Here is a 12,478-nt window from a genome sequence, read left to right on the forward strand (position 1 = left end):
TTTTTAGGGGGATGGAGGAGTGGGCTGGCTCTGTGGGGGAGTGGGCTGGCTCAGTGGAGGAGTGGGCTAGCTTGTGGGAGGGGAGGGGAGAGGGGAGGAAGCACGGTCAACGAAGGAGAAGTAATAATAATAAGAGTAAGACTCAGGAGTTCACACTAAGTGTTGTTAATATTAACACTATCACTAGTGGGGGGAAAGGCCTCGCCGCCACCACCACCACCCCGCCGTGTTTGCCACTGTCAGATCGGAGGCAGCGAGAGAGTGTGTGTGTGTGTGTGTGTGTGTGTGTGTGTGTGTGTGTGTGTGTGTGTGTGTGTGTGTCTCCCTCTCTAGCCCGCTCCAGCCTCCCGTAAGATGCAGGTGTGTGGCGGGCATCGCAACACAGCATCACCACCACCCTCCCTCACCTCACCTCACACTGGCCTTACATCATCCACCACACATCTGCGCCGCTTGGCTTCCTGGCCCTCCTCAACAAGTCACGGCGATGGTAATAAACATCCCCTGCGTCATTGCTGGCAGACGGGCACCATGTGTGTGTGTGTGTGTGTGTGTGTGTGTGTGTGTGTGTGTGTGTGTGTGTGTGTGTGTGTGTGTGTGTGTGTGTGTGTCACCATCATCATCACCATCACGACCCCCACCGTCCCAACCCCAAGCTTTGAACGCCATTTAAACGTGATTCTCGAGAGTCGACGATTTGGCTTGTCACACCCGTCGACAGGCCGATCCATGTGACAGCCCTGCGCCGGAGTCTTTGCGGACCGATCCAGTGGGCCGGAGGAGGAGAACACCAGGGGTGCGGTCGTAACTGTGTGCCACCAGCTCAAACCCTCGGACAACAGAGCCTCTTTCGGGGACAAACGTTAAGTTTCCCTAGCCACACTGTGCAGTCTGTCCCTCAGTCCTGACCAGCAGCAGACAGTGTTCCGTCTTCACCAGACTGAAGATCTGTCTTCAATATAACACACGTCTCTTTTGTCTTCTGTCTCTCAGACAGGTGAATAAACGGGCGACCTGTCTCTTCCTCGACACAGGACTCTGTACACGACCCCGATATCCGAGCAGTTCAGAAGACCCGACGAGAGGACGTCCTACACTCGGCCAAGCCCCCAAAGACGAGGACATCTTCGACTGGTCAAACACCACACCAAAGGTATTGCAACCATGACGATAACCTCCACCTCTGGTGAGGTGTCCTGGTCGGGGTTTCTGGTCGACACACGACTACTTCTCCAAAACGACGACTCCTTCCCTCCCTCTCCCGACTCCTTCTTGAGCAAGACACACAAGACCTGGAAGCTAACCGGACAGGGAGGCCTGATCTCCTGACCTTAAAGGCAAGTCTGGAGAGGAAGTCTCTCTCTCTCTCTCTCTCTCTCTCTCTCTCTCTCTCTCTCTCTCTCTCTCAGGTCGTCCCAGCTCCCCCCCCCCGTGTCGTGGTCGCTCAAGCCTTGTCCCAAATTACCACAGGTGATTCAATGGCCGATTCCTAAGACGGAGAGACAAAGACGTTAGAGAGGAGAAAAACTGCATAGTTCCGCCACTGATCTACCTCGGCTGCAGCACCAGCGGTGCTCGTCCGTTTATGTAAGAGCCATCGCGACTATTCCTGTGTGAGGTGTGTGTGTGTGTGTGTGTATATACGTTGCTCATCCGCATGGAGAAGGCACCTGTTACGTCACAGGTGCCACTGGTGCCAACAACGCCACCATCCAGTGTTACCAAAACCCTTCCTCCCTTTGTTCCCCGACGACGAAGAATCTACGTGCTCCGGCAAGGGGAAAGTTAGTGCGCACTTAACTACCTACCGCTGCCCCGGAAACCACTGTGTACTTGTACTACCTTGAGCCAGTCATCACCAACCCGGTTTTCACACTATTAGTGTGTGTGAATCGCGGGAGGAGTAACGTCTTCAGCCTGACGCGGTAGAGGTTGTGTCGTGAAGACTATATCATACTCACACTCACACTCTATCTGGATCAGGGCAAAACTTAACCAAAGGACACTTATGGTTCTTTCCTTCATACTCGTCAATTAGAATGTCTCCCATAAGTTCAGTTCCTCACCAATAATAATCCATTGTGTGTATCCAGAACGATTCTACTAAAGGAATCATACTGGGAGTCGATGTTTACAAGAACGGATCCTCGTCTATCCAGAGGAAATCCAGAGTGTTCACCTAATGTGGGAGGATTAATCCCATTCTGGTCGCAAAACCGGTTCTGTTCGTATACATGTGTCCTTCCCTCACCCCTCACATACCACATCAAATGACTCAGTGTTATTACCACAGGTAATGTGCACGGGTCGGGTCTGACTGCAGGAGGTACAGGTGTGGGTAACACGTGTCTACAGATGCACAAAACACAGCTGCATGACTCGTCACATACCTGCGTAACACACTTGCACAACCACACACTTCCGGCCACACTTATACATACTTCCGCGTCTCTGTAACTCCGTAGATGCGGAGGGGCCACACTTGAACGCTTCTATTGACACACTTGCGGTAGGGCCACCACACATGGCCATTACACAAAGGCCACACTTGATGAAGGCTGCATAGACACACACACGCATGTACGTGCCCACACTTACATAAGGCCACACCTCGTGGATAGGCCACACCTACGTAAGACCACACTTGCATAGGGCCATATTTATATAAGGCCACATCTCGTAGAGAGAGCCCACACCTACATAAGGCCACACTTGCATAAGCCCACACTTACATAAGGTCACACTTACACAAGGCCACACTTACATAAACCCACACTTACATAAGGTCACACTCACACAAGGCCCACACTTACATAAGGTCACACTTACATAAGGCCACACCTACGCAAGACCACACTTGCATAAGGCCACACTTACGTAAGGTCACACTTACATAAGGCCACACTTACACAAAGCCACACCTCGCAGAGAGGCCACACTTACACAAAGCCACACCTCGCAGAGAGGCCACACCTACATAACGCCACACTTGCAGAGGGTGGGGCCACACCTGCGCGAGGCCACACCTGGGAGGTACTCACCCGTAACCACATAGTGACGGTCGGTACAATCCACGTCCAGATCCTCAGCGACGAACTTGGCGCTGGCTAGGTCGTAGGCGGCCCTGGCGGGGAGAGAGGGAAACACACACATTGAGCAGGGGGCACACTGACTCCTCTCCTATCTATCAGACTGATTTACTTGTATCTATCATCAGCCTGGCTAGTAAATGGCTATTTAACCTGGATCTACCATCAGTCTGGCTAGTAACTGGCTATTTAACCTGGATCTATCATCAGTCTGGCTAGTAACTGGCTATTTAACCTGTATCTTTTTATCGGTCTGGCTAGTAACTGGCTATTCAACTTGTATCTATCATCAGTCTGGCTAGTGACTGGCTATTCAACCTGTATCTATCATCAGCCTAGCTAGTAACTGGCTATTTAACCTGTAGCTATCATCAGCCTGGCTGGTAACTGGCTATCTAACCTGTATCTATTATCAGTCTGGATAGTATCTGGCTATTTAACCTGTACCTATCATCAGTCTGGCTAGTAACTGGCTATTTAACCTGCATCTATTGTTAATCTTGCTAGTAAATGGCTATTCAACCTGCATCTTCATCAGTCTGACTAGTAAATGGCCATTTAACTTGTATCTATCGTCAGTCTGGCCAGTAACTGGCTATTTAACCTGTATCTATCATCAGTCTGGCTTGTAACTAGCTATTTAACCTGTATCTATCATCAGTCTGGCTAGTAACTGGCTATCTAACATGTATCTATCACTAGTCTAGCTATTCAACATCTATGTATAATCTTTTTATCTATTTCAACTGCATTATTAACAGTTTGGCCATCTCACCTTTGTCTATCAACAGTCTAGTTATCTAATCTTTATCTATCAGTCTAGTCTGTCTATTCAAACTGTATCGATTAACTGCATGGTTATCTAGCCCATATATCTATTTCTCTTTGGCAATTGAACCTTTACCAGTTATATTGCTTGGCTCTTTCGACTGCATCTATCAACCATATGGCTCTTTCAACCCTTATCTATTAAACTGTGTGGCTGTTCAGTCATTCATTCTGTATCTATTATCTCTCTGGTTAATCACCTTAAATCCATCGATCGTTCGGGCAAATCTATCTGCATCTATCAACGATATATCTATCTAACTTGTGTCTATAAATTACCAAGATACATAACCCTTATGTGTCGCTTGCATCGCTACTTAAACTGTATCTTTCGAGTGTCTGGTAATCTACTATACGTCTATCAATTATCTGGTTATCAATCTTGTATCTAAATCTAACAACTTAAAATACAACTTAAACTCTGTCATTCAATTCAACGTGTATCTATTCAATTTTTTTTTTTATCTATATCTATCAATCGTCTGGCTGTTTGACCTCTATCTGTCTATCTTATGGTTTGTTATTCATTATAGAAGTAGATCTCTTGTTTGGCTATTTAAAAATTGTATGAATATTCGTCAGGCTATTCAACATGTTATCTATCAACGTATATCTATCAATTACCCGGGTATCTAACATATGTCTATCAAATGTCTATCTATTCAACATATAATTGGACAGGCATCTAAAACTTTCGTCTGTTCCACTTGTTCAACTATCATCGTACACCCTTTCTCTTCAGTTATTTGATTCCTATTCTAGATCAGACTTTCTTTGTCTCTCTTCTACTTTCTCTCTATCCTTTCGTTACCAACGTATCTATCTCTATTATCCAGACCAATCCATTGGATTAATCTGTAACTATAACATTCCAAAATGTTTATCACGTTTACTTTATGCATTATCTGATATTTATCAACAAACGAATGCTTTCCACCCATTCTGACATCTCCTTGTCCCCTTAAAGAGTTCATTTGTTTCTTCTCTCAAAACAAGACGAAGAAAGAAGAAGACAACAATAACAACAACAGGAGAGGAAGGCACATGAGAAGCAAGAGCAAAGGTCACGGGTTCGACGCCCACAATGGCCATAATCACTTCCAGGTCATGAGGTCACTGGAGGTGAAAGCTGGAGACTGTGTGGGCATAGCACCTTCCTGCCCCCCCAACACTCGGGGTGGCGCTCTCGTTGGTGTGGTGGAGTGTGCCACACTGGTGGAGACCGAGGCCACACAATGGTGGAGACAGAGGCCACACATGGTGGAGACAGAGGCCACAATGGTGGAGACAGAGGCCACAATGGTGGAGACAGAGGCCATAATCGTGGAGAAAGAGGCCATAATCGTGGAGACAGAGGCCACAATGGTGGAGACTGAGGCCACACATGGTAGAGACAGAGGCCACACTGGTGGAGACAGAGGCCACACTGGTGGAGACAGAGGCCACACTGGTGGAGATAGGTAAGCCTGTTGGTGGAGATATTCGTCTATTGTTGGCGAGGGGGAGAGTTAGTGATCTTGTTGGAGAAAGGAAGCTCGTCTAGTATTGAAATGGCCCTACATCAATCGCAATATCACATCAACCACACCCTTCGTTGGTGTGGCAGGAGTTCCTCACACCAGGTGTGTGTGTGGGCCCCCCTGGGTGGTGTGGTAGGAGTTCCTCACACCAGGTGTGTGCGTGTGGGCCCCCTGGTTGGTGTGGCAGGAGTTCCTCACACCAGGTGTGTGTGTGGGGGGGCCCCATAGCTGGTGTGGTAGGAATTCCTCACACCAGGTGTGTGTGGGCCCCCCTGGTTGGTGTGGTAGAAGCTCCTCACACCAGGTGTGTGTGTGGGCCCCCCTGCGTGGTGTGGTAGAAGCTCCTCACATCAGGTGTGTGTGTGTGGGCCCCCCTGCGTGGTGTGGTAGAAGCTCCTCACACCAGGTGTGTGTGTGGGCCCCCCTGCGTGGTGTGGTAGAAGCTCCTCACACCAGGTGTGTGTGTGTGGGCCCCCCTGCGTGGTGTGGTAGGAGTTCCTCACACCAGGTATGTGTGTGGGCCCCCCTGGTTGGTGTGGTAGGAGTTCCTCACACCAGGTGTGTGTGGGCCCCCCTGCGTGGTGTGGTAGGAGCTCCTCACACCAGGTATGTGTGTGGGCCCCCCTGGTTGGTGTGGTAGAGGCTCCTCACACCAGGTGTGTGTGGGGGGGGGCCCATAGCTGGTGTGGTAGGAATTCCTCACACCAGGTGTGTGTGAGCCCCCCTGGTTGGTGTGGTAGAAGTTCCTCACACCAGGTGTGTGTGTGTGGGCCCCCCTAGGTGGTGTGGTAGGAGTTCCTCACACCAGGTGTGTGTGGGCCCCCCTGGTTGGTGTGGCAGAAGCTCCTCACACCAGGTGTGTGTGTGTTGTGGGCCCCCCTGGTTGGTGTGGTAGGAGCTCCTCACACCAGGTGTGTGTGTGGGCCTCCCTGGTTGGTGTGGTAGGAGTTCCTCACACCAGGTGTGGGGGCCCCCCATAGTTGGTGTGGCAGGAGTTCCTCACACCAGGTGTGTGTGTGGGGGGCCCCCCTGGTTGGTGTGGCAGGAGTTCCTCACACCAGGTGTGTGTGGGCCCCCCCATAGTTGGTGTGGTAGGAGTTCCTCACACCAGGTGTGTGTTTGGGGGGCCCCCCTGGTTGGTGTGGCAGGAGTTCCTCACACCAGGTGTGTGTGGGGGGGGCCCCCCTGGTTGGTGTGGCAGGAGTTCCTCACACCAGGTGTGTGTGGGCCCCCCTGGTTGGTGTGGTAGGAGTTCCTCACACCAGGTGTGTGTGGGGGGCCCCCTAGTTGGTCTGGCAGGAGTTCCTCACACCAGGTGTGGGGGGCCCCTATAGTTGGTGTGGTAGAAGTTCCTCACACCAGGTGTGTGTGTGTGGGCCCCCTGGTTGGTGTGGTAGGAGTTCCTCACACCAGGTGTGCGTGTGTGGGCCCCCCTGGTTGGTGTGGTAGGAGTTCCTCACACCAGGTGTGTGTGTGGGGCCCCCCTGGTTGGTGTGGTAGAGGCTCCTCACACCAGGTGTGGGGGGCCCCTATAGTTGGTGTGGTAGAAGCTCCTCACACCAGGTGTGTGTGGGGGGCCCCCTGGTTGGTGTGGTAGGAGTTCCTCACACCAGGTGTGTGTGTGGGCCCCCCTGGTTGGTGTGGTAGGGGTTCCTCACACCAGGTGTGTGTGTGTGTGTGTGTGTGTCTGGTGGGCGCCCACTCCATAAATTTGGGATGATCACACGACCTGGGAGCGGGTCAACAACCCTGCTCTGGCCGGGTCGTCTGACGGGGGAGCCGTGCAAAGCTCTTACCTTCACTAGCCCAACGACCCCGGGAGACGGTGTGTGTGTGTGTGTGTGTGTGTGTGTGTGTGTGTGTGTGTGTGTGTGTGTGTGTGTGGGGGGGGGGGGTGGCCGGAGACGCGGAAGCTGATCTTGGCGAGCCCGGCCGACAAGGAGAGAGAGAGAGAGAGAGAGAGAGAGAGAGAGAGAGAGAGAGAGAGAGAGAGAGAGAGAGAGAGAGAGAGAGAGAGAGAGAGAAGGGGAATCAGGTGTGACAAGTGTCAGGTCAGCAGTAGAGAAAATGGTGTTACATGTGTCCCAGAGGGCCATAGGTAGATGTCAGGTGTGTGTAGGTGCCGAGTGTCAGATGTGCCACAGAGAGCCACATGTAGGTGTCACGGTGTGGGTGCCGAGTGTGAGATGATTCACAGAGGGCCACATGTAGGTGTCAGGTGTGTGTGGGTGCTGAGAGAGAGAGAGAGAGAGAGAGAGAGAGAGAGAGAGAGAGAGAGAGAGAGAGAGAGAGAGAGAGAGAGAGAGAGAGAGAGAGAGAGAGAGAGAGAGAGAGAGAGAGAGAGAGAGACAGGTCCAGCTGTGCCACAGGGCCAAGATCTGCGTCATGCGCGCATCACCAACACAGTTATTTAACGAAGGGGGTGGAGGTGGGGGTGAGGGGGGAGCATCCCCCACCTGGAGGTGTGTGTGTGTGTGTGTGTGTGTGTGTGTGTGTGTGTGTGTGTGTGTGTGCGTGTGTGTGTTGGGACGATAAGGAACACAACGCAGGAGAGAGCAACACACAAGCCGCAATACAGAGGAGATTCACATGCATTCTTGAAGTGTTCCACAACCACCACTTTCTCCTTCCACCCTCCTTCTCCTCCTCCTCCCACTCTCTTCCTCCTGTCCGGGTAGCCACAACTTCTCCAACCCAACGAAAGGTCGACCGAGTCTCTCGGTTCCCCTCCTGTTACCACGGGTGGAGGCGATAACAGGTATTATCGGTGTTGTTATCTGGATGGAGATACAGGTCACCGAAGACGTCCCTGCTCACGCGTCAAGACGGGTTGATCAGTGTGGGTCAAGATTCGTGGAGGAGGGGAATATGAAATGATTCAGTTCTGTTCCTCTGTGTTCTTGAGAACAATGAATCCGGGGCACAGCAAACGTAGAACAACACCAGACTGTTCTTGTGTGTTATGAAGAACCTAAAGATACTGAGGAACTGAACACAAAGAACAACGAACTAACCCCTTCTGTTCTTCGGTGCATTTACCTCTTGAGATGGATTTCGTCCGCTACGACCGATCACTATCTTCACCCAGTCTTATCATCGCGTACTACGTCAACTCCCTCAGATCCGACAACTTAGGTCAACAGTCATCAAAACAAGCGAGGAAACAATGGAAGGACAATTTGGTACTGGAACGCGGCGTGGGTGGGTGGGGGGGAAAGCCATCAGATGCTAACGAGAATTACCACGAATAACGAAGCCATAAAATTCGTGAAGACGCGCCCGTTACGAAGACGTCTCCAGGCGTTGATGACAACCTCAAAAGCTCTTGTCAGGGTTTAAGACAATAGCTGCGAAACGGCAGGATGGTCGAAATTCCTTATGCTGAAAACAGTCGGGGCATTCGACTCTAGTGTTGGTTCTGGCTTGTCACTACACTGTCTACTGTCAACCTAATCTCTGTCTCTTTAGGGAGCGTCGCAATGTGGGTTCAATAAAAATGGCCCTGAGTACAGACTTACAGCTTCCTCATTAGGGTCGAGCGCAGCCATTTACGTTCCTACATTACGATTCTGCGCGCGTCCTCATAGGGTCTATGATCCTACTTGGTCTTAAAGGATTCTACAGCAGGATCCTTTGAGCCTTAGCTCGTACCTGACCTTAAGTTCATCAGGTACATACACACAAAATCCTATCCTGAACCCTTATTGAAAGGTGTACTTCACGACTGAACTATACTTATGTAACGAACTTATGGTAAATTACTTGCTTAACCGTCCTCTCTGTTCGATCAAATTACTGTGTGATGCTCACTTGTTCATTTGGCCAATTTCAGCTCTTGATCTCTCTCGGGTTTTTCATACCATTATAGAATATGATCAAGGTATTCTGTTCGATGCGTCCATCGAAATGCCCTCATGCATATATATATATATATATATATATATATATATATATATATATATATATATATATATATAACGAATCTGTGGCTATAAGTTTTGCTAGTGGTTATGTAGGGGGATGGTATCAACAACAGTTGTAACAAGTGTACCTGATATATGGTACATTCAAGACATTCCCCTCCCTCCTCGTGTCTCCAGTGAGCCACTGTACCTTCACTAGGGTACAGTGGAGACACGTCCCTCCCTCATGGGAGGGGAGGTCTTCCTGTATCCCCCCTTCCCGTCTAGGTATATCATCCAAGCTTCCCACACCACTCAGTCTGGCCCCACAGCCTTGACACTCTCTCCCTGCATCCTTCCTCATTGTGACTCGTACACCTTCACCCTACCGTCTAGTGCTGGTCTCCTGCAGATACAACTAACCAACCTCGACACAGGACCACCACCTCCTCCAGAGAATGAAGACCACCTCATCCTAATCCTAGCGATGCAGACATCGCCCACCAACACCCGCCCGCCCCTCTCCCTCTCCCCTACAAGTTACTAGGGACGACTGGTCACTGTAGACTTACTTGGTGTATTCCCTGTTGCCCTTGTAGCCATAGAGCGTGCGGCGGTACCAGGAGGTGGATGTCATCGTGGCGGTTCTTGAGGGTGGAGGTGTTCCTCAACTCACTCGCTAACTCAACACGTCGCTAAGGGTGAACGCTTCACGGAAGGTGGTGTGGGCGGGTGTTGGTGTGGCCTCCTGAGTAGGTGGGTCGTCTCTGGAGCTGCGGCTGCGGCTGCGGCGGGCGCGACAACAACAGTCGAGGTGAAGACGCTGGACTTCGAGGCCACTCCTGCAGGGGGAGGAAGAGAGGAAGAAACGGAGGTTCTGTTAGTTCCCTTCCGGTGAATGTGGCGGAGTTCAGTGCATACGTCAGTTGAACCGGTCTCTCTCTCTCTCTCTCTCTCTCTCTCTCTCTCTCTCTCTCTCTCTCTCTCTCTCTCTAGGCCTACCCCTCTCTTGACCTGGTGGGCCCTCCGAGCCCCTGATGTGACTGTGGTTAGAAATAGATAATATTTCCACTGATCAGATGATCAGTGGAAATGTAGAGGGGTGCACAGGGGGTTGGAGGGGGAGGAGGGGGGGTGGGGGGAGGAGGAGAGGTGTCAAGGGTAGCGTGCCAAGGTGGGGGTGGTGGGGGGAGGGGGTTGGAGATGTCAGTGGCAGTGCCAAGGGGAAGTGTCATGGAGAAGTGTCAATGACAGTGGCTCCGGGGAGTGTGTGGAGAAGAGTGGCGTACAGAGAGAGAGAAAGAGAGAGAGAGAGAGAGAGAGAGAGAGAGAGAGAGAGAGAGAGAGAGAGAGAGAGAGAGAGAGAGATTTTCGGAAATGCTTCTCACACTTTCACACTTGGCTTACCAGTAACCCATTCCCTCCCCCCACCTCCCAACACCCATCAGAGACACCTCCCCCTCCCTCAAGCCCTCCCTCCCTCCCCTCATACAAGACCTTGCAGTAACAACAGGATAGCAATAGGTTTAACCACACACACACACACACACACACACACACACACACACACACAACCTGTAGAAAAGAAATGTATATATATATATACTCCGGATACCATGCTTGACCAATCCGCATTCCAACACTAGGCCCGATAATCCGGTTACCGCGTCAGATATTCCGGATAACGCGCACGAGAAAGCACAGCAACGGATAAAAGACACGCAGCCCTCTGCCCACCCGGCCCACACCACGGGTTTATTTTGGAACTTTGGCTCATGAGGTGGTGACTGGACACTGCGTGTGTGTGTGTGTGTGTGTGTGTGTGTGTGTGTGCGGAGGGGGCGAGGGAGCGGGTGGCAGCTACGGAGGGAGGTGGGAAGGAGGAGGAGGAGGAGGACGTCGATCTGTGAGGGAGTGAGTGAGTGAGCGAACAAAGGGAGATGCTGTTTCGGGAGGTTGTGGTATGTGTGAAATGAAGAGAATGAGGCCCGAGTCACGTACTGGTGTGAGGGAGGGAGGGAGAGGATGAGGTGAATGGGAGGGAGACTAGAGGGAGGAGAAGGAGGAGGAGGAGGAGGAGGAGTGAGTGTAGGACGTCTCTAAGGAAGATAGGAGCGAGAGACAAAAACTCTTAAAACAAAGGTGTAATTTTCCCTTTCTCTGTGCACAAGTGACACACACACACACACACACACACGAGGACAGCTGGCCTTGGGGGGCGGGCGAGGAGAAGGCACTGTGAGGGGTGGGGGATCATCCGTCTCCCCAGCAACAGATGATACAGTGCTGGGTGGTGGGTGGTGGTGGGAGCATCGCTCAGCAACAGGTCAACAGCAGCAGCAGCAGAGTGAACGGTAAACACCGTCTCCAGACGCCAGGCCTGTGGTCACTCACCGCTCCTCCTGAGACGCCACACACCACACCACAGCCTGAGACACCACACACCATAGCCTGAGGGAGTCTGAGACGCTACACACCACACCACAGCCTGAGGGAGTCTGAGACGTCACACGCCATACCACACCCCAGGCTGAGGGGGAGCCTGAGACGCCACACACCTCACCCCAGGCTGAGGGGGAGCCTGAGACGCCACACACCTCACCCCAGGCTGAGGGGGAGCCTGAGACGCCACACACCTCACCCCAGGCTGAGGGGGAGCCTGAGACGCCACACACCACACCACAGCCTGAGGGAGTCTGAGACGTCACACGCCATACCACAGCCTGAGACGCCACACACCACACCACAGGCTGAGACGCCACACACCACACCACAGGCTGGGACGCCACACACCACACCACAGGCTGAAGGGGAGCCTGAGACGCCACACACCACACCCCAGGCTGAGGGGGAGCCTGAGACGCCACACACCACACCCCAGGCTGAGGGGGAGCCTGAGACGCCACACACCACACCACACCACAGGCGAAGACCTCACACATCACACCAACAGGCTGAGGGAGAGCCTTATATATACCACAGTGGGGACACGAAGACAACAGCTGAGGGAGTCGGGATGATACAGTCTTCATCACACGGACACTGGGATGGGAGTCTACTCAGTCTTCATACTGACACTGGGATGGGAGTCTACTGAGTCTTCATACTGACACTGGGATGGGAGTCTACTGAGTGTTGA

The 12,478-nt window shown here is 52.0% G+C and overlaps 1 protein-coding gene across 5 annotated transcripts in view; it reads right to left on the minus strand.

Annotated features, from left to right (window-relative positions):
* The window catches only part of LOC139758516 (uncharacterized), a 105,078-nt gene that overhangs the window by 45,216 nt on the left and 47,384 nt on the right, over window positions 1-12,478 (minus strand). For all 5 annotated transcript variants that reach the window (XM_071680047.1, XM_071680063.1, XM_071680040.1 and 2 more), the window contains exons 2-3: window positions 9,912-10,181; window positions 3,042-3,124 (exon numbers count right to left, since the gene is read on the minus strand). In XM_071680047.1, the coding sequence (XP_071536148.1) occupies window positions 3,042-3,124; window positions 9,912-9,976 (148 nt within the window). In that variant the 5' untranslated portion in view covers window positions 9,977-10,181. The remainder of the gene's footprint in view (window positions 1-3,041; window positions 3,125-9,911; window positions 10,182-12,478) is intronic.

Source organism: Panulirus ornatus, chromosome 2, assembly GCF_036320965.1.
Source record: "Panulirus ornatus isolate Po-2019 chromosome 2, ASM3632096v1, whole genome shotgun sequence".
In the NCBI taxonomy this organism is placed as follows: Eukaryota; Metazoa; Arthropoda; class Malacostraca; order Decapoda; family Palinuridae; genus Panulirus; species Panulirus ornatus.